This window comes from Pseudorca crassidens, chromosome 18 (assembly GCF_039906515.1).
Source record: "Pseudorca crassidens isolate mPseCra1 chromosome 18, mPseCra1.hap1, whole genome shotgun sequence".
NCBI lineage: Eukaryota > Metazoa > Chordata > Mammalia > Artiodactyla > Delphinidae > Pseudorca > Pseudorca crassidens.
In genome coordinates, this window is record NC_090313.1 from 13,181,755 (window position 1) to 13,204,950 (window position 23,196).

Here is a 23,196-nt window from a genome sequence, read left to right on the forward strand (position 1 = left end):
ACAAAAAGACAACCCTCAGAATGGGAGAAAATATTTGCAAATGAAAAAACTGATAAAGGATTAATCTCCAAAACATACAAGCAACTCATGCAGCTCAATATCAAAATAACAAACAACTCAATCAAAAAATGGGCAGAAGACCTAAATAGACATTTCTCCAAAGAAGACATACAGATTGCCAACAAACACATGAAAGAATGCTCAACATCATTAATCATTAGAGAAATGCAAATCAAAACTACAATGAGATATCATCTCACACCAGTCAGAATGGCCATTATCAAAAAACCTACAAACAATAAATGCTGGAGAGGGTGTGGAGAAAAGGGAACCCTCTTGCACTGTTGGTGGGAATGCCAATTGATACAGCCACTATGGAGAACAGTATGGAGGTTCCTTAAAAAACTAAAAATAGAACTATCATATGACCCAGCAATCCCACTACTGGGCATATACCCTGAGAAAACCATAATTCAAAAACAGTCATGTACCAAAATGTTCATTGCAGCTCTATTTACAATAGCCAGGACATGGAAGCAACCTAAGTGTCCATCAACAGATGAGTGGATAAAGAAGATGTGGCACATATATTCAATGGAATATTACTCAGCCATAAAAAGGAACGAAACTGAGTTACTTGTAGTGAGGTGGATGGACCTAGAGACGGTCATAGAGAGTGAAGTAAGTCAGAAAGAGAAAAACAAATACCGTATGCTAACACATATATATGGAATCTAAAAAAAAAAAGAAAATGGTCAGAAGAACCTAGGGGCAAGACGGGAATAAAGCTGCAGACCTACTAGAGAATGGACTTGAGGATACGGGGAGGGGGAAGAGTAAGCTGGGACAAAGTGAGAGAGTGGCATGGACATATATACACTACCAAACATAAAATAGTTAGCTAGTGGGAAGCAGCTGCATAGCACAGGGAGATCAGCTCGGTGCTTTGTGACCAGAGGCGTGGGATAGGGAGGGTGGGAGGGAGGGAGATGCGAGAGGGAAGAGATATGGGGACATACGTATATGTATAACTGATTCACTTTGTTATAAAGCAGAAACTGACACACCACTGTAAAGCAATTATACTCTAATAAAGATATTAAAAAGAAAAAAAAAAAGAATCTGACTGCCAATGCAGGGGACACGGGTTCAAGGCCTGGTCCGGGAAGATTCCACATGTCATGGAGCAACTAAGCCCGTGCACCATAACTACTGAGCCTGCGCTCTGGAGCCCGTGAGCCACAATACTGAGCCCGCGCACCTAGAGCCTGTGCTCTGCAACAAGAGAAGCCACCGCAATAAGAAGCCCACATACCGCAACGACGAGTAGCCCCCTCTCACCACAACTAGAGAAAGCCTGTGTGCAGCAACGAAGACCCAAATATAAATAAAATAAAGCCAAAAATAAATAAATAAAATAAATAAAAAATAAAAAAATTGGTGTTTACTATTTAAAGAAAAAACAATAAAACGTTTTTAAAATAAAGTGGGGTATATAGTAAGTTACTGGAAAATATGCATCGTTTTAAAGCCCTTTTCACATGAAGTATTAAATACACCTTTGGATCCTAACTCCAAACGTGGGTGTAGGGCAAGCATCACTTTCTTATTTTTTTTAATTTTTTAACAGACAAGGAAGGAAACAAAGGTCCAGACGTGCTCAAAGCCATACATTTAACAGTAACAAATCTTTATTGAGAGTTCATTGCCATACATGGGAAGGCTTCTGCAGCCAGCTAGTTATGCTGTAGCAGGAACTTAAATTCTTTAACTACAAATCACAAGCAGTTCCACAACATATTTGAAGAATGGCATTAAGCAGCGGTGAAACACTGATAGCTGGGTGACCGTGTGTAACCTTTCATGTCTCTGGGCTTTACTTTCTTCATCTTAAAAACGGAAAAGCTAGATTCTGTCTAGTAGCTTTAATAGGTTGAGCAACCTGTGATGTTGACTGTCTCTATCCGTTTGGGGAAAAAACCCTCAAAATTTAGGGAGTAAAAAAAGGAAAAACTATTATTCAAGACCCAGATGTAAAATCACATCATTAAAAAGGGATAACGGGGGCTTCCCTGGTGGCGCAGTGGTTGAGAGTCTGCCTGCTGATGCAGGGGACACGGGTTCGTGCCCCGGTCTGGGAAGATCCCACATGCCACGGAGAGGCTAGGCCTGTGAGCCATGGCCGCTGAGCCTGCGTGTCCGGAGCCTGTGCTCCGCAACGGGAGAGACCACAGCAGTGAGAGGCCCGCGTACAGCAAAACAACAACAACAACAACAAAAAAAAGGATAACGGTTTTGGACCATGCCTTCTTAGGATAAATAAGAATCTTACAGGATAAGGAGGACCTAGGTAAAGGCTAAGGGCTGGAGTTCTCAAAAATTCACTTTCATGTGAAGCTGGTATTCTGTGATTCCATTTCACTACTTTAAGATCCCAAATCAATGGTTTGACCCTCAAGTCTGTCTCTTGTAATACATGCTACAGATACACATGTTCATACATGTAAGCCAGGATTTCTGTAGAAGAGTGTATGCAGTAGCATTATTTGTTATCAACAGAACTATTACAGTTTAATGGGGAATTGTGGAATGCTACGTGGCTGTTAAACGAAAGGGAAGCCATCGTGTGGTGATATGATACACTGGGGAGCGGAAGCATGGGATCTGTATGCTATATTCATGTTAAACACAACTGTACATGTGCATAAATGAGGTCAGAGACTCAAGTCTCAGAGGACTGTTAACAGTGGCCACCCCGAATCTAAGTTAAGGGACTTTCAGTTGTATCTGAATTTTTAAAAAACATCAAGCACATTAACTTTGTAATTAAAAGGACAAAAACAACAACTTTTGTTACTGATACAAATTACAGGTACAAGGCTAACAAATGACCAAATATTTGCTAGGAATATAAAAGGAGAAATACAGAAGTAGCTTCTCCTCTAGAAGTAGGTATTTTTTTAAAAAATAAAAGATATTAGATGAAGGAAGACTGTGAATCAAATACATGCATACTTCATAAACATCCAAATAATGGTGTTTTATTTAAATTCAAATTTAGATATTTCTGGCTAGGGAGTAAATCTGTCAATTTTCCTTAGAATTTTTAATTTTTTCCCATATACTGTAGCCCATTCTGGGGAAGGAGAATTGAATAATATTTGCAGTATTGAGGAAAAAATATTCTTTACTGTAAGACTGAGTGGTTCTAAAGATGACTGAATAGGATTTTATCAATATGAGAATTAGGTTAAACATAGAATATAAAAAGGCAAAGACTGACTTTTAGACACAGTCTAAGCATTTGTTAGAGTTTACGATTTGGAAAGCCACACTCCACTATTCTAGCATTTGAAAGAGATAACAGCTTACGATTCTGAAGCATCTGCATAATATGTTCCTTGATCATCGGCAGGACGAGCTTTCCACCAAGTCCACAAGCCATTCGGTCTAAAGCACTCTCACCAGCAACCGCATTGCTACACACAAACAAAATGATATAATCATGACATAAGCAAAATACACAAGAATAGGACACTGCACGGACATATTTCTAAACATGTTATTAAACTGAGACTGAAGAAGAATTAATTCAAGTGGTCTTTCTAATATATGTAGTGAAGCTGTGGGTTAAAAAACCCTAGAGTTTAAAAAAGAGGGGGGATAAAATTTTTATCATGCCTCATTGTGGTTTAAAAGTCTTATGTCTGGGGCTTCCCTGGTGGCGCAGTGGTTAAGAGTCCGCCTGCCGATGCAGGGGACACGGGTTCGTGCCCCAGTCTGGGAAGATCCCACATGCCGCAGAGCGGCTGGGCCCGTGAGCCATGGCCGCTGAGCCTGCACGTCTGGAATCTGTGCTCCGCAACGGGAGAGGCCACAACAGTGAGAGGCCCGCATACCGCAAAAAAAAAAAAAAAGTCTTATGTCTGAATCTGACCTTTCAAGCCTTTTCCTACTCTCCCCCCACACACCACTCACTGGTTATAACTTAGCTTCTGACACTTTCAAGACTCAGGGGTAAGCAGAGTGTTTAGGAGAGCCTTGTGTATATCATTTCCTGGAAATATATTCTTCAAACTTATCAGTGGGAAGAACATAGAAAACTGAAAAAGGTACTGAGCCTGTATGTGATTTTTTCCTCACTGTGAGCTTATTCATCTTTAAGGGGTGCAATTTGCATTGCAAAAAACTATGCATTGGTGAAAGTAAATTCTAGTTTTTTTCCCTGAAAACTGAAGAAAAATTTGGGCATAAAAGCCTTCGCACATTAATTGTTTTAGAACTGCAAGATAAGCAGTGAGTTTGTCATGTGCATAATCTTTAACTGTTCTGTGTGAAGGCAAGACCAGAATGATGAAACTATGACCTTCAGAACAGGTTCTTAGACTTAAACTGACCTTGAAAATATATTTACGCCTTATTTACTCACAGATAAAATCTTATTCACCCAGTCCAGAAAAAAAATAGCACCATATAAATGTTAAGTGCCTTTTACAGGGCAAATTAAGCCAGGGAGCAGCACATAACAGTAACTGAACCAGGGCAAGAAAACCTGATTGGAGCCCAGTCTTCTCTTCAGCCCTATTTGATGATTTCCAGTCAAGCATTATTTTCATACTTCTAAAGAGTATTTAGGCCAAAAGTCAGTCATTTTTAATAATAGGATTAAGTTTCAAAAAGACACCATATAGTCTGTAAATCGAATGTCTAATTCTATCCAATATCTGTTATAGTAGCTTACACCAACTACCAGTCTTCTGGGGAAATTATTTCAGTTCTTTTTAAGAAAAGGAGGTAAGGCAGTATGTATGATTCACTGGGAAGAGTGAGGGAAGTGGTATTAAGCCCAGTCTACTGAGTGGCTAGACAACCCTGGACAAATCACTGAATCCTCCCTCTCCATTTCTGCATCTATAATATGATACTATACCCTTTAGAACCACTGAAAGAATCAAATTAAAATAGCTGCTCTGACGTGCTATGTTTCATATATGTAAGGAGCCATTATCACTACTTCACAGTGAATATAAATTCTGATCGACTTTTCCACAGGAATCTGTATTCATGGGTACCTACTAAGTTAAAACAAGTAAAATAGTAATTTGAGTGTTACTGTCACCCAGTGTATGAATCTCACCATCACTGCCTCCTCTCTATCCTAAACATAAATTGCATTATTTGGGGAAAACACTATTCTAAGTTAACGCCTATGCATATAAAGGCATTTATCACAATAAAGCTTCTTTATATATATTTTAGAAGATACTATTAAAAAATTCTTGAAGAAAATTTAGAGTAAAACAGGGTAATAAAGATAGCTACTTTATTAAAGATAAGTATTAAAAAAATTTGGTACAGAGAAACACACAACGGAGAAAGCCTAAACGTCCGATATTCCAAACTTAAAAGTTTAACTTCGGATTTACGGAATACAGTGTGGGGAAGAGATAGGCCTTGTAACCCTAAGCCCTCACTGCCACCCGACCTTGCTCTATCCGGTCAAGGAACCTTCACGGTTTCTAGTCTGTGTGACTACCTGTCAAAATCATCATCTTCTAGTTCGTCCGCATTTGCCCAGTCCTCATCCTCTTCAAGGTCCACCATCATGGCTAACATCTGAGGAACTAAAGAAAATAATTATTTCATACCAGAAGACTGTCTCTTTAATTTTGTCAATATCACCATGTACTAACAACTTTAAGAAGTAAAAAACAAAGGATTTGCTTTGCTTCTAAGAGTAAAACAAAAAAATTATTTGCCTGTTCTCCCCAAATCTGGTTTGTTACATTTTTACCTTTTTTATCACACTGGCTTTAGATCTTGTTCTTTTTAAGAAGTAACATTAAGGATAAAAGTCAGATATTCCAAATCCTGTTACGTCCTCTTCCTCCCTCACCAGAAGCAAGCACCATAATAAAATCAATGTTTCTCATTACCAAACTGTTTTTACACTTGAACTATATAGTTTCCTCTATGTATAACATATAGTACTATTCCAAGATTTTACTTTTATATAATAAATGGTATCACTATATATATCCTTTGGCAATTTGCTTTTTTCTCAGCACACATGGACTCCATTTGCATTACTTCATAGCATTTCATTATATAAACACACTATCCTGTTGGTGGACATTTCAGTTGTTCCTAATTTTTTTCCTATTACAAAATTTGCTTTGATGAGATTCTTATACATATCTCCTTGACAAGTGTGAGTTCAGGGCATGAAATTGTTACAAGTATCTTTAATATTACTAAAACCCACTGAATTGCTCTCCATAGTGGCGGCATAGACTTGATTCCTATGGGAAGGTCAAAGGAGGCCTGTCTGTATATTGTGCAAGGTGTGAAGCGCTCCTGTGAGTTCTCTCTGCTCCACACCCTTCATCGACACTTGATATTGTCAAACTTTCTGACAGTTGGTATTTGATAGTTAATTACATCTGTATTTATGGAGACTGAGCAGTGTTTAATAGCTATTTCAGATTCCTCTATTGCGAACTGTTACTATGCATTTCATTTTAAGAAAGACTATGGAAAGTTATAAAATACTTGTTATAAAAGGGGGTTTGAGGGCTGACTAGGTTGAGCATAACTACTCTAACTCACCCAAGCTTACTTCACTTTCTGATTGGGGGCAGATGTCCTTAAAATAATGGAATCCAGTAAGTTCCCAGCTTCTATTTTCTGGACACCAAAACTTTGTTGATGTGTGTGCAATGAACTACTTTCTCTCAGTCTGTGGCTTATCTTTTAATTTCACTCATGATGTATTTGGATGGTCAAATTTAATACAAATTTAGTAATGTTTGCATCTATGGTTTCTGACTCAGTCTTAAAAAAAAAATCACTTTCTACTATTAAAAGCTTTACTTATAAAATGTATCTATTATTTCACGTTTAATCAACCGAAAATTGGGTTTCATAAAATACTTGAAGTTGGGATATGTTTTTCCCATAGAAATAACCAGTTGTGCCAACGACCTTTGATGCATTAACTTTTTAAGTCCATTCTGTCTCCATGTGAGTGGATCTGCTCCTGGACCCTTTCGTTCTATCCAACTCATCTATTACCTGCACCATCAACAAACTCTAAATCGTCATAGCTGACAGGCAAGATCTGTACTTTATTCATCAAAATTGTCTTGGCTACTCCAGGCCCTATGTTCTTCCACACAAAGTTTAGAATCAATCTTATCATGATCAATTCTATTGTGATTCTGGCTAAAATTATATTGAATTTTTAGGTTAATTTGAGGAGTACTAATATTTGCTTCTGCTATTAGTCTTTCAATGCGTCATCCAATTTTCCCCATAGAGGTCCTGTATATCTTTCGATCTACTTCCAGGTATTATAAGTCATGCCTGCTGTTGAGGTTTCAGGGTGCTGCAGCATGGCCATCATGTTGGGTCCATGCAGTTAAGAAGTACAAGTGCATTTCCCCAGAATCACCTGAGTTTGAAAGGACATTCCTTCTACCAACAGAATCTGTGGACTCGCACAACTCTCAGCAAACTTATCCAACAATTTTGCCACCGTAACACCAACTACTTAAAGACTTTTGACTTACTAGTCTGTGCAACAATATTGGTATGTTTTCTTAACATAGCAGCTGCAGTCTCAGAGAGGGTCACAATTACTTCAAGGGCAAGCTGGCGTTGCATATTATTGAGGCTGGTGTCTCCACACAACTACAAAAAAAGACATACTTGTATATATTTAGTAGTTTATTCACGGAAAATAAGAAACGGAACATTTACCTAAGTATTTAATTTACCTTCAGACTTAGCTGTAAAGTTGCTTCCAAATGAGGACGTAAATACTTTGGAACAGTGTCTGCAATCTCAACAAGGGATTTTAGGACCGAATCATCATTCTGGTAGCATGAGTCATTTACAGCCTAGAAAAGGTGAAATAAATAAGGTCTGTGTTCAAGAGTCACTTTATGATGCCTCATTGGCCAGAACATCAAGAGGCAGACAAAAAGAAGTACTAGTATTCTTTTTCACTGAGTAATAACTTAGCAATCAACATTATGCAGATATTCTACCTACAACCACATATATATTCTCCTTTTACCTAATGTTAACTATAAACACATAAAGATTGAAACTTAAGTAAAAATTAAAACCAGTGCAACTATAATAACCACAACACCACTTAAGACTGGCAAAGAATTTTTTCATAACCAGAAGGAATCCCTTCTTCTCTGTCCTTCCAATACCCACATATACAGTAAATACTAGATCCTGTGTACATTTAAAGCGTCCAATATCACCCGATTTACTCCTCTCTGATGTCAAGTTTGGTCACTGTGGGATTTAAGTATGCATTTTGTATCTACCTTTGCCTATTTCAGAGTCACAACTCCTGAAAGTTCTAACATTTCACCTTATTCTAAATTCAGAGGAAGAAAAATCTGAAATTAGACTTAAATAATGTGTAACTCAAGACTTGTAGATAAGGGACTTCCCTGGTGGCGCAGTGGTTAAGAATCCACCTGCCAATGCAAGGGACGTGGGTTCGAGCCCTGGTCTGGGATGATCCCACATGCCGCGAAGTAACTAAGCCCGTGCGCCACAACTACTGAGCCTGTGTGCCTAGAGCCCATGCTCTGCAACAAGAGAAGCCACCACAATGAGAAGCCCGCGCACCACAACGAAGAGTAGCCCCCGCTCGCTGCAACTAGAGAAAGCCCGCATGCAGCAACGAAGACCCAACGCTGCCAAAAATAAATAAATAAAATTAAAAAAAAAAGATTTGTAGATAATCAACTACTAAAACAATAGAATGTTTCATCAGTTAATGTTTTGTCATTGACCTAAACTATCTTTTCAGCTTAATTGCACAGGGAAAAAAGTTTCTACTAAGTTCTGGTAATAACTCTATCACATATGAACCTTTAGTTTTAGCTCCCCTAAATCCTCTCTAACCTGGTCCTCAGCAGGGGCACTATTCCTCTCAGGAAGTGCTTCTTGGTTGTCACAGATTGAGGAAATACAAAGGCCAGGGGTACTATATGTCCTACATCTGTGACACAAATGCTTACGAAGAACTCATCTGACTTTCTTATCATGCATCTTGCATGATTATGCCAGACACTTACATAAATGAAAATCTCATTTATAATGATCTGAACCTAGAACCTAACTCACAAATTATTTTTTGCCTGGTTTTAATGTACCATGATGTCCCCACCCCCCGCAAAATGTAAATACTGTATAAATTGAGAAGGAATACATATTTTGTTTTGTCCAGAACTTCACCATTTCTGGAAATCACCAGTTCAAATCACCAACAGTAACAGAAATCATGGTGTTCGAACCGCCGATGATACCTCTGTATCAGTCCACATTTTTAGCTACTGCATTTGTATAGATCACTTAGAAATCACCCAGTCTACTGTGTCTTTGTTGTGGTCAGGCCCTAGCATTTATATGTGGAAAAGTATGCCATTTTATTAGACATTACTTTCTATTTCTTCTTTGTATCCACTTAAGGCCATACATTGATATTTTAAAAACTTGTATGTGTACATGAATTGCTACTATGCATTTCATTTTAAGAAGGACTACGGAAAGTTATAAAATACTTGTTATAAAGGGGGTTTGAGGGCTGACTAGGTTGAGCATAACTACTCTAACTCACCCAAGCTTACTTCACTTTCTGATTGAGGCAGATGTCCTTAAAATAATGGAATCCAATAATGTCAACTAACCATAAACTACTTACTTTATAAGACAAACTGTTACAAGCCCTGTATTTAACAGTAAGGACTGCAGTCCAATTGGGGTTTCAATTGTGCATGATTTCACCACTTACCAACACTGTGACCTTGGGCAAGTTTCTTACCCTCTCCTCCTTAGTTTCTCCTTATGTAAAAATGGGCATTACATTTCATAGGTTATTTGGTTGTTCTAATGGAAATAACCTATGTGATTACATATTCAATAATAAACATAAATTGCTCGTATCATTCGCCTTATAGAAAAAATCTGAAACTAAGAGACCAAAGGTCTGTCAAAGACAAAAGATATTAACTCAACGGGGACAGAGATTTGCATGTTTTGTTCATTGCTGTATCCCCAGCTGGCACATAGTAGGCAACAAATATTTATTGAATAAATGAATGCATTACAGAACTCTGATGAGAATGTAAGCAACAGAAAACCACTAAGGATATAATTATCACCTATTCTAAACTGTTTTCTTACCTGTAAGAATCCGGGTAACAAGTCTGCAAAATGTTTGAACAGGGCAACATTATGTTCGTTTGCAAGTATAAATGCAGCGGTAGCTCTAGCAGATAATGTCCTGATCTAAAATGAAAAGAGTAAAAATGCCAAACACGAGAAATTCTTAATAGATGCAAGTTCAAGTTTTCTTACTCAAGATGAAAATTTTCTTTATCAGTAAAACTAGTAGTTATATTTTAAAGTATAAAAGCAAAGACGATCTCCAAACACATAGATTTCTTTCACAAGTTAGGTGCTATATTAAATTAGGTGTTAATATTAACGGAATTGAAATTATTTACCGATGGATGTTCCTGATCTTGCATACACTGAACTAACATCCGTTTGATGACGTCTAAATAGTGCTGCTGTTGATTTCCAAAAATTCCAGGAAAGTTCCTGAAAAAATGATCCAAGGCATGCTTTAAAAACCACATTATAGGGGCTTCCCTGGTGGCGCAGTGGTTAAGAATCCACCTGCCAGTGCAGGGGACATGGGTTCGAGCCCTGGTCCGGTAAGATCCCACATGCCGCGGAGCAACTAAGCCTGTGCGCCACAACTACTGAGCCTGTGCTCTAGAGCCTGCGAGCCACAACTACTGAAGCCCACTTGCCTAGAGCCTGTGCTCTGCAACAAGAGAAGCCACTGCAATGAGAAGCCCGCACACCGCAACAAAGAGTAGCCCCCGCTCGCCACAACTAGAGAAAGTTCGTGCACAGCAATGAAGACCAAACGCAGCCAAAAATAAAATAAATTTATTAAAAAAAAAACTACATTATACATCTAATTACGTGTCTAACTGACTTAAAAGTTTACATTAATCCTTAAGGCTGGACTTCATCTACCCATTTTCCAAGCAATCCTATTTTGGGGTCAGGTGAACAGAAAACAAACACAGTGGAATCAGACTGGGAGTAGAGGCGACCCAGGTGCACACCCATCCCAGCTCTCTGCTTTATCCTTATCACTGTCTCAGGGGGAAGCTGACCTGAAGTGCAGGATGGGACAAGAGCAAGCACAGGGGTTCAGGTGGTAACTGTAATGACCATGCTCACAATCAACTCCCAGCCTTGGTGATCCAGGCAGTCCAAGTTCTGCTCTACTTTAAAGGTGGTAAATAATTAAACTGAATACTTTTACTTAATTCTCCAATTTGGACTACTGATATAAAGATACACTTGACAACTAAAATAGAAAATGGTGTAATATCTAGTCTTAAGGTAGATCTCAAAAAAAATGTATATGGTCTTGATAAGTTATAAATTCAACTGTATATTTTAAATGCAGTAGAACTGTACAGTAGGCCAAACTTTTTAAAATGCAGTTAATCATTTAATTCTAAACTTAGATCATTTACTTATAAATGAGGTTATTAAAATATTATGTTTTTCTAAAGCTTGGTCACAGAAGACCCAGAAGACAGTGGGGATTCACCAGCATTCTTTCTCTGCTTCCAGATGCCATTATTAAAGTGGCTTTCTAAAAGCTACAGCTGGTACTGTGTCAATCTCCTAAGGAAGAAACTGTCCCAGAAATTTTTTCAGAATCATAAAAGACAAAGGAAAGAAATAAAATTGCAGAGAATCCCCGTATACAAAAAAGGATCATAATGGAAAACGAAAAGCTTTGTTCTTTTCAATTTTGCTTCCAACACAAATACAAAGCTTATCTAAAGGCATTATTTAAGGCTAAAAAGTTAAGCTAGACTAAAATAATCAATTGAAATGTGCTTTGGGCACTCATAACATTAAATTTCCCCCCCAAATTAGATCAATGTGTATACCAGAAAATATGAAGGGCAGCTTCCCGCAGTCCCACATTTTGAGAGCTGACTGAATCAAAAAGGAACTTCAGACCTTCAGGCCATTGGTTGTTGCCATCCTCATCTAAAAGGAAAGAAATCCAGGCATAACCTGTGTAAATCAAAACTTCAAAATATCAAGAGTGAATCCTTTCATTTCGTAAGGCTCATTCAAAATATGTGGCTGTAGAAAATGTCACCCGTTCTGTTTTTACAAAAATTCCAATAAAATCAAGTCCTTCCACCATAAACTGGCATTATAAGCTAGTAAAAGCAATTGTGTGCATCTGGGTTACATAAGCACAGACCATCAGCAGTGGTTATTTCTCAGGAGTGGGATCTGGAGAAAAGGAAGCACACTTTTGACTACTGGACTGGTTGAATCTTTCATACGTACTATTTGTTATTAAAGAGTTTAAAAAGCAGGCAAAGCCAATATTTGGTAACAAGTCTTAAAACCAAAATATTAATTACTTGCAAACTGGAGAATGGGAATGGGAATCCCAGAGCTGTGCTCACACTGTGCAGTTTTAAGTACTATAGGATGTTATCAATGTGTTTGTGTTTTAACAAGATTTTAAAATATAGATTTTTGTGATACTTTGTGACAAAAATGAACCACCACAAAATTCTACTGTACAAGTTAAGAGACTCACTGGTTTTACTGTCACAAAGAACTTAAGAGTTATAGAAAATACAGATGAGTTATGCATTAAAAAAAAAAAAAATTTCCCCCCCATTTGCTGAACTTCTCTGAAGTGGGTAGTGTGCTGACAAAAAAATTTATGGAGAGAGCACTTTGAAACATTCTGGAAATGCTTCCATTATTAAGTGATTTTGAGTTAGAAATGATGTAATCTATAAAAATTCCTATCTGCACACTTAAAAAACTTGAAAATAGAACTTCCCTATTTAAAAAAATTCAAGTTTCTGTGGGTTTAGAACTTACTTAAAATATAAAAATTTAATGTTTCCTATTAGTTTTTAGGAATTTGTTGTATCAGTAAGTTGAATTGAACATCTGCATTACTAGTAGTGGAGATTAAAAAATTGTGTCATAATTTACTAAGCACAACTAGCAAAATTCTCCCAGTTAGCCTTATCTCAGTGAGGTATTCTTTTCAACCTTTAAAAATGCCACTTAAATGAACCAAGTTTAAAATCACATGTATGAATCTGTGAAAAAAAATAACACAGCATATCCAATTATATCATTAATGTTTTTAGTGAGACCAAAAAGAGTTCTGGCTGCAGATAAAATGCATTTTTAGGTGTGTTCATTTACCTTATCCTCTAAAAATATTTCTGGGTATTTAATAATGAACTATAGTAGTATAATAAGCATATGTGCTTAATTCATAAACACAACTTTAACAGCAAAAAACCACCTGGAGGGCTTCCCTGGTGGCGCAGTGGTTGAGAGTCCGCCTGCCGATGCAGGGGACACGGGTTCATGCCCCGGTCCGGGAAGATCCCACATGCCGCGGAGCGGCTGGGCCCGTGAGCCATGGCCGCTAAGCCTGCGCGTCCAGAGCCTGTACTCCACAACGGGAGAGGCCACAACAGTGAGAGGCCCGCATACCGCAAAAAAAAAAAAAAAAAAAAAAACCTGCCTGGAGTCCACTGAATTCTATTTCTACTGGCAGGTTTATAAGTTAAACTATGCTTTCAAAACTACAGATTAGGGGAAAATAAAACTAGAAAATTATTTCTCCACACAGAGAAATAGTTTTGAAGATCAATAGGTAAGTATTAATTACATCTGCATTTCACAAACATCTGTAATTTTTGGCTTTAAATGCAGAATCCATAATCACTCTCATTTCGAACAGAATAAATGATACTCAAGTACTTGTGAGTCTTCCTCCAAGATTCCACTTAAAAAAAAAATAGGGCTTCCCTGGTGGCTCAGTGGTTGAGAGTCCGCCTGCCGATGCAGGGGACATGGGTTCATGCCCCGGTCCAGGAGGTTCCCACATGCCGCGGAGCAGCTGGGCCCGTGGGCCATGGTCGCTGGGCCTGCGCGTCCGGAGCCTGTGCTCCGCAACGGGGGAGGCCACAACAGTGAGAGGCCCGCATACCGCAAAAAAAAAAAAAAAAAAAAGATATATGTACTCATTTTGTTCAATAACATAATGATAAACGTATTTGCACACATACCTATCAAATTCCTGGCCAGCTCTGCAGCAATATCACAAATTTTTTTCCTCATGCTAGACTGTGTTTCCATTTGAATAATCATTAGTAGTTCACTCTTGATGGCAGTCTGAACATCAGTGGGAAGAGTTGGATAGACTTCATCAAATGCAGAGGACAAAAGACGTCTTAGGAGAACGGCAGCCATTTGTCTAGCCTATAAATAGGTAACATTGTTAATAACTTGGTGTCTTACTGGAGAAAAAATTTCCAACAAGCTACATTCACTCTGCCATTGATGTACTTTACTATTCTAGTTTTACAATTCATTTCAAAAGTATTTTGTTAAGAGTTTTAAAACAAATAATAGGTAAAATACATAAAAATCTTCCTAATCACATCAGTCTACTGTACAGAAAATGCCACACAAAAGCTATTTGTTTAGAGCTGAGGAAAAGCCTTGAACATATTAGATCTTGAATAGGAACACATATCTTAGCAATGACAAACCTGTCTTTAATTCTTATTTTAAATATATTCTTTGGAGAAAAACAAATCTTAATATAAATCGCAAACCCTATAAAATGCTCTTTTCTTACTTCCCCATCTGGCTCTCATTCTAGTGAATAAAGTACCTTTCCTACTTAATCTTATGCTCCCAGCCTGGCCAATCTTACTGTATCATCGCCCTTTCATTAGCCTCTTAGATAAAGCGCTATCAAATCCATTTATCTGGGACTTCCCTGGTGGCGCAGTGGTTAAGAATCCTCCTGCCAATGCAGGGGACACGTGTTCGAGCCCTGGTCCAGGAAGATCCCACATGCCGTGGAGCAACTAAGCCCATGCGCCACAACCACTGAGCCTGTGCTCTAGAGCCTGTGAGCCACAACTACTGAAGTCCGTGTACCTAGAGCCTGTGCTCCACAACAAGAGAAGCCACTGCAATAAGCCCACGGACCACAACGAAGAGTAGCTCCCGCTCGCCACAACTAGAGAAAGCCCGTGCACAGCAACAAAGACCCAACGCAGCCAAAAATAAATTAATTTAAAAAATCCATTTATCTTTATACTTCATTCATGCAAACAAACATCACAAGTTCCCCATATCTAAAAAGCCCTAATCTCAATGTGTATATTCTTATCCCATTTTCAGATTTGTAAAATGTATTTAAATTTGGCACTTTCTGTGTAACATTCATTCAGAGTATCAAAAGAAAAGCTGAGACAAATGCCATTCTAAAATTTTATCATAAAAAGTCAATAAACCATTGAAAATATTAAACCCGATTTTTCATGTTCTTTTTTTCTGGACTGCAGGTACTCATTATCACTATAATTACTTTGAGACTATGACCAACAACAACAAAAAGAATTAAACCATACAAATAAAATTTGCCATTTTTTTCCCTCCATTTACTTCTCACTGAGAAATCTTATTTGAATCACTTCTGGCTGATAGCAAACTTCTTAAAAATTTTAATTTATGCTCTACAAAGGATTCAGAGAGGTTAAACAGTGGTTAAAATTGGTGCAATTCTTCTCACACATACACTGAATCATGAAGATGCTGAGGCTAGTTCATAATCATCTAATTCCTAAGTCAAAGCAGGATCTAAATAGGGTTCAAAATAGGCTTTTAGAAATAAAATTCAATAATTTTCACATTATTCTTGGCTTTAAAACTTGTTTTGCAGCTAACCTGCATCAATCTTCAAGAATTAAAATAGCCAACTATTTTAGAGATTTAAGTTACTTCTATGTTTATCCTCATATTTGACGTTTATTTTGAATTAAAGAAAAACAGTATGTTACAAAGGTGAAGAAGTGCCTTTTGTCACCTGTTTTAAAAAAAACTAGGGCACTTTATTATAGTGTTTTCTAAGTGTTATCAGAAAACACTAAATTGCCAGTTTAAACCGACTAAAAGAAGGCAGGTGTAACATTATATAGGATTTAGTGTGACTTCATTTCCATCATGTGTTAATATAAGCATTTTACATATAGTGTGACTGTTAGCAATGAAGTCTCACTTTACAAATTCTAATGCAATGTTTTGTAGGTGGAGTAAGTTTTCTACACTTGGGTATTTTGATGCCTTTTCCATAAGAGAGGATTTTCAATTAACATTAACTATATACAAGGATATTACTTTTGAGAAAAAGCAGCTAAATGCAGAGAAGCAGTAACAAACTATATATTTGAATTTAGTATAGTAATTTGCTGAAAACCATGATTTTTAAAGGATTGTAACAAAGTGTGTCTTTGTCCTTACACATCTGTAGCACGTTTTCTTCACCACCCAGAAATAGCTATATGCATAAAAGTTTTAAAGACAAAAAGTATTTTTTCATTTGGCAATACATTAAAACACTGAATGAATTCAATTTCCTCCTCTAGAATGAATTGTTCCAAGGAAGAAAAATTTTTATAGTTACCAAAAAATTAACTTACATTTAATAATTTTTATGTAATCATCTTATATGGAAAAAAAGAAATTCTCATTTTTAATACAGAGTATTTCAAAAAAATTGTAACTCCAAAGTAGCTTTTAGCAAAGAATTAAGTTCAGAGTTCTGGTAATATCTATGCAGTAAACAACAGTTCTCATTACCCACTCTGACGACTGTTTGTAAGAAAGTAACATTCAAAGAATTAAAGTAGTACCTCCTCAGCAGCTGTTGTATTTCTGATGGCTTGTAAAAGGAATGTGATCTTCGACTGGCCTGGGATATTCTCATAGGTTTCCTACATGAAAAAGAAAAACAGTAAAGGTTAGAATATCATGTTAGAAAATGTCCTGAGTACACCATTAATAGAACTGAAAGGAAGAGCAGGAAAGATCCATGCATGGGGAGTCAAACAACCTAGGTATGGTGTGAAAGTTTTCTCCTGTGAAAAGAACATACTTTAGACAAGTCAGGAAAGAGGATGCTGAAGAAGTTACTTACCAAGTTCCTTTCCACCTTTGTCTCTTAACTAGACTTTTCTAATGTATGTGCACATTTTCTTACCTTAGGCTCTTCTGTGATTAACAGAACTCAAGGCCTAAGAGAACCAAAAACTTGACCAGCGTTGAGCTACCATGCTGTGAAGTGCTCACTCAATATCCTCTTACATCATGGAAACTGCTTATCTTGTCAACATTTTTTAGACCAAATGATGTAGAATTGGTTCAAGTTACTACTTAACAACCACCAGAGAAATACCCTCAGATGAAGCAAGTCAGAGAAAGGGCAAATATTCAACTTCTTTATGCTACATTTTCTTTCAAGCAAAGATTATACCGAAACCATATTATATACGTAAACAAATGAATATGGTCAGGAGAAAGTTGGCCAGGAAACTTAATATCATTTCAATAAATCTAGACATCTAGGTTTTGTGACTCAGGACACTTCTTTCCTTCTCCAATAATAACGTAAAATGAGAGCAAATTGTTTAACAGTAAAAAAAATTGACGCCAATTAAAAGGTAGATAGAGCGGATCCAAAAATAAGCCCGAAGTATATGATGTCTACAAAAGTAAACTCAAGTGTAGATTCACGTGCATGCATACAATTTCTAACGTCAGTCTTTTAAGGTGGAAAAGTAATCATTATTTTAAGTACACTTGGAATTGTTTTCCAAGAAGCCTCTTAGTAAATATTCTATTCTCATCTATCCACTTGAAGGTTAATAATGTAGATAACATGTTAATTTCTCAGCCGTCTAAATTCAAAGAGCTTGTCTGCTCTGCTACCATCCTCTATAATCTACCTAGTTTCCCTCTAGACAGAGGTGATGAGGACAAGGAAAGGACAACTGTGCTTCTCAGAATCCCTATCTCCCATTTACCTAGTGCTCCGTGGTATCCCTGGGATACTGACAGATAAGAAAATAAAGGCTCAGAAGTTAAATGACTTGCTCAAGGTCACAGACAATAAATAGTAGAAAGAATTCTGTTCTTCCGAGGCCAGCTGTACCCCAAATCTCCCTGACACTGAATGCTCTCTCTGGGTTTCACCTCTGGGGCCTGACTCCACTAAACAACCAGTTCTATTTAGGCAGCGCTATACAGTTTTCAAACTTCTCAAACATATCTGAATCTGAGGAAGAACACATTTTGGGGAAAGGACAATTCAAAATCTTCTGATGACCTCAAGTTCCCCTCTAGTACATAAGCACACAGGAACATAATGCTGAAAACTGTGACAAAAAGTTTTCACAGCTGAGAAGATGGTCTGAATTTACTTATCCAGAAATAATAATTTATGTAAAGATACCTACAAGATGATTGCAAAAATGGTTGTACCTTGAGATTTTTCACTTAATCTTTATCAAAGCAACTCAAAAACCAGCAGTTTTTTTTCATTTAAACAAAGTCTCTTACAGTATAATAAAAATGTCTTTTTATTCCTTGTAGCTTAGCCCCTAATGCCCTGTAGATGCTATATATGTTTAACACTTAAATTTCCAGTGGTCTAAATCAAGTTTTGGGGATAAAAAACTCTTCACTAAGATACCAGTCTCAGAAAACTTGTTATAAAGAGTAAGTCAAATAGTAAACTCTATTCCACAACAAATTAAAAGTCAATGGAAGGAGAGTTTAGTATGACATCTGACTCCTGAGAGGGTTCTCCCCATTTGATATGTCCCAGCATGGCAATCCAGATCTAGTATTACATTTACACCACGACACTAGTCAAGGATAAAGTCTGGCAAAAAGAACACAGCCATTAAGTCAAAAGAACAACTTTCTCTTAGCCTAAATAGACTGAGTTCCACAAAGACAGAGATGGTATCTCTTCCTCATGGTATTTCCAGCACCTGGCACACTAGAGTACAGCAAATGCAAAGAATTTTTCTAAGAATATTCCTAGCTCTAGCCCAGGCAGGTTCAATGAATGCTACCAGTGTTATTGCAAATAAAAGTTCATTCCGTTTGATACCACCATACACAATCCCACAATGGAAAGCAGAGTTCACCCCCCAGCCCCAGAAAGGAAAAATGCCAAAATACACTCATCTCACTCATTCCATAAATATTTATGGCAAGCCTCCATGTATATGGAAATGTAAAGATGGGACAAACAACTTTTACCTAGGAAACACCCTGGTTCCTCAAAAATCAGGTAAAATTTTCAATACATTGACCTCTTTCAATTCAAATCTCATTAATGAAGTGCTGTACTACAATCAATGAGGAACAAGTCAATGGAAAAAACTGGGAATATAAAATCCATGCACGTGATTAGTGATTACTCAAGTTTATGTCATATAGAAATGTCTAGTCATGAATGCCATGGACATTCAACTCTGGAATACCTGTCAATTATCAACGTATTCATGTTAATTATTAAATTTTTAAGACTTACGGGCATTTAAATCATTTCTTCAAATACCAGAAAAAATTTTTTTTTCTTTTTTTGTGGTACGTGGGCCTCTCACCGTTGCGGCCCCTCCCATGGAGGAGCACAGGCTCCGGACGGACACGCAGGCTCAGCGGCCCTGGTTCACGGGCCCAGCCGCTCTGCGGCATGTGGGATCTTCCCGGACCTGGGCACGAACCCGTGTCCCCTGCATCGGCAGGCGGACTCTCAACCACTGAGCCACCAGGGGCGCCTCATTTTTTTTTGTAAAGTTAAAGAGAAAAATCCTTTAAGATTTAATAGAAATAAAATATAAAGCCTACCAAATGGTTTATACAATGGAAAAAGTTTTATAACTTTTTCAAGTTTTGAAGTCATTCAATGATTTCAACAATATATAACAATAAGTCTTTTACTGTACCTGACTTCATATTTGAATATAAAACAAGTCACCTTAGTCAACAGTTTGGTATTTATGTGTCAACTAAGTATTTTTATTTTGACTGAGTAAATTACAAAGATATTTACTGAGCCCTTGCCAATTCTTTACTTCAAAAAACAATTCTGTATTTGCTATATCAGACTGTAATACTCAATTTTATTTAGTTTGATCACTTATAAAGGGCTCATTTCGTACGGCAAAAGGGAAAAATGTGGTATTAAGGTATTGTTATGTGCGGCCATTTCTTTTTCAAACATTTTGCTTTCCTGAGAAGCTCTATTTACAGGCCAGATTAGTACTATATTACATGGTGCTAGGGAGCTTCCCCTCAAACATTTACCTTTTTTTCTGTCAAATTAAGAAAATTCTATATTATAGTACTTAGTTTACATATTAATACAGTCCCAGGATATACAATGAAAGTAAAAATATAGTAACTGAATGTTTTCACTCAGAATAAAAAGACTAACAGTACTTATTTTCAATTGTTCTTTATGAGAAAATGTGCTGAATGCTGCTAACCATCCCCAAATTGATGGGAGTGATAAAAGATTTACAACAGGCACCAACCGGAATTCAAGCTAAACCAGACATTGGTATTTAGTTCAATAGAAGAGAGATTCCCCACTAGGCTTGACAATAGAGACTTAAGCAACTGGAGGGAAGAGGGAGAATTAAACTAGCTTACTAATTACAATGCTGTTCTGCTTTGTAACACATGGAAATTTCTATCATGGGTTGGGATTAAGAACTTATTTTGGTGAAAAATTACCTCTAGAGTTAGCAGAAAGCATTAAAATGTTTTTATAGGCTCATCACATCCCTCTGATAGCAGTGAAAACTGATGCAACTAATAAATACACATCACTTCTAAGTACAAATATTTTATAGGCTCATCACATCCCTCTGATAGCAGTGCAAGCTGATGCAACTAAAAATGCACATCACTTCTAAGGTAAGGACAAATACAACTTTTAAATATTCTACAAATAAACCTGTTAAAGTCTGAAAAGATAATATACATGTACTCCAATGTACAGAATTATTTTTACGAGCAGGACAATGGAAACCTCAACATCCATTCATAGGTGGTTGGTTGAGCATCCATTGCTGCTTTAAAAAAAAACCCTCTTATGTGGCAATTGAAATATACTGAGTGAAAATTCCAAGTCTGCACAACAGGATGCGTACTATAAGCCCATTCATGTAAAAAAAAATCAACGTATACATACACGCCTATAAGGATATTTGCAAGGAAGATTCACAAGACACTTAAAAGTGGTTACCTTTGGGGAATGGCATAAAAAAACTATTTGCAGGGAACTCCCCGGCAGTCCAGTGGTTAGGACTCAGCACTTTCACTGCCATGGCCGGGGTTCAATCCCTGGCTGGGGAACTAAGATCCCACAAGCCGCGCTGCGCAGCCAAAAAGAAACCCAAACTATTTGCAGTTTGAACTTTTACCCTGAATGTGTATAAGAAATGAATTGAAAGTCATTAGGATAAAGTTAATAGTTGTTTAAAGCGCTTTTCATTCAGAACTGAACTTCCAGTGTATTTACTTCACGGATCATAAAACCACTAAGCATAAGCAGCAGACCCTCCATCTATTTAAAGTAAGAATGATGTTGTGATTTTAAAAATAACTATAAAAGATCGTGAATCTAGAAGAGGATTTGTCCCCCAATTTCATTACCTATGTACCAAATAAATTTTTGATCCGTAAGAGTATCTGGCTGAACATCCTTCACTGACTCTTATAAAAAATCTTCAATCACATGGTTGCAAAGAACTCCATATATAATCAACTTTGAGGATAGGGTCTGATAACGCACTTTACAGGAACTGGAAAATTTCTGCCCTTCCCTTGAAGTGTCTCAAATCGCATCTCAGGGCTTAGTATAACAACAGTCTTCTACAGAACCAAGTGTGCCTTACAGCTACACTGGTAAATGAACTTGCAGAGACATTTGAAATACTGTCTCTTGAAACTTTATCTACAGCTCCACATTTTGGAGGTCAGGAGCCAGAGGTTGTTAAAAAAAAAAAAAAGAGAGAGATTCAGGCTAGATTTAGTGAAATTAAAGGCTTAAATATATGGCATTGGCCCAGTTAGACAACGGAAGTCCCAGAACATCCCATTTATGAGACCACAAATCTCTAGAGATCAAACAAAATGTATCCGAAGGATGGGCAAACTAACGGTGCAAGCTGCTTAGAAAGAAATCCTAACGGCAACTTCACAAAACTGGGGGCGGAGGGGGGGAGGGAAATCCGGCTTCTGATGTTAGGAACCAGAACGAGAAAGAGGACTAAATGTAAACAGGTGGAAAGAAGGCGAGAAGGCAAGGCACATTTCAATAGGAAGGGATGGGGAAGCGAGGGGCAGACAGTGTTAAGAGTGAGGGGCAGGAGAGAAGCAGGGGTGACGGGTCAGGGAGCAGCCAGGGTCTGGGGGACCACAGCGCTGGGCAGGGTGGGACCGCAGCTGGAAGGCCGGGGGAGGCGCCCAGAGGGATAAAGCGGGAAAGGGGCGAAGGGAGCCCCGGGGCCCGCCCCACACCCCACACCCCACACCCCACCCCGCCGCCCGGCTTCCCCATCTGGGCGGGGGCAGCTTGTCAGCAGCGGCCGCACGTGTGCGCGAGCGGCGACGGGGAGGCAACTGGCGCCGCGGCTGCAAGGGCCGGAAGGGCCCGGGGGGCACCGCTGGGAGCCGACGGCCGACTCACACGTGGGCTGCGCGGCCGCCGCCCGCCCGGCCCGGCCTGCGCCGCCGCGGCTGAGCGGCCAAGGCCCAGCGGGCGGCGTCGCGGGAAGGATCGGCGCGCCGGCCGGGGCGCGGAGTCGGGGGCCGGGGGGGGCGAGCTCGGTTACCTCTGCCTGTTTCCGGACCACATTGTCGGGGCTGAGCAGGTTTCCCAGGAGTAGGTAGAACTGTTGCTGCTCCGCCGCGCCGGCCGCCATTGCGCTAGGCGTGAGAAAGAGAAGGAGGGAGGGGAGACAGGAGCCGTGAGGCGCGCTGGCGGGCCGGCGGGAGGGGCGGGGGCGGGCCCAGCGCGAGGACCGGCACCAGCAGCTACACGGGGCTGGGGGGCCGGGCGGGAAAGGGCGGGGCAAAGGGGAAAGGGGAGGACAGGGCGGGGCCTCGCGACCCCTCACCCCACCGGGGCCGCCAGCGCCGGTGCCCCATTGGCCCTGGTTGCGAGGGGCGGGGCCGAGACCGTCTGCT

General features: G+C 38.8%; 1 protein-coding gene across 2 annotated transcripts in view; it reads right to left on the bottom strand.

Moving 5' to 3' along the window:
- IPO5 (importin 5) overlaps nucleotides 1-23,036 on the bottom strand; it is a 40,505-nt gene extending 17,469 nt beyond the window's left edge. Inside the window, exons 1-10 of one of the 2 annotated variants that reach the window (XM_067713492.1) lie at nucleotides 22,842-23,036; nucleotides 16,839-16,919; nucleotides 14,199-14,391; nucleotides 12,021-12,150; nucleotides 10,539-10,635; nucleotides 10,216-10,320; nucleotides 7,779-7,901; nucleotides 7,572-7,692; nucleotides 5,537-5,624; nucleotides 3,373-3,479 (exon numbers count right to left, since the gene is read on the bottom strand). In XM_067713492.1, the coding sequence (XP_067569593.1) occupies nucleotides 3,373-3,479; nucleotides 5,537-5,624; nucleotides 7,572-7,692; nucleotides 7,779-7,901; nucleotides 10,216-10,320; nucleotides 10,539-10,635; nucleotides 12,021-12,150; nucleotides 14,199-14,391; nucleotides 16,839-16,919; nucleotides 22,842-22,931 (1,135 nt within the window). In that variant the 5' untranslated portion in view covers nucleotides 22,932-23,036. The remainder of the gene's footprint in view (nucleotides 1-3,372; nucleotides 3,480-5,536; nucleotides 5,625-7,571; nucleotides 7,693-7,778; nucleotides 7,902-10,215; nucleotides 10,321-10,538; nucleotides 10,636-12,020; nucleotides 12,151-14,198; nucleotides 14,392-16,838; nucleotides 16,920-22,841) is intronic. The other variant, XM_067713493.1, reaches the window with a different exon arrangement.
- Nucleotides 23,037-23,196: the final 160 nt, after the last annotated feature.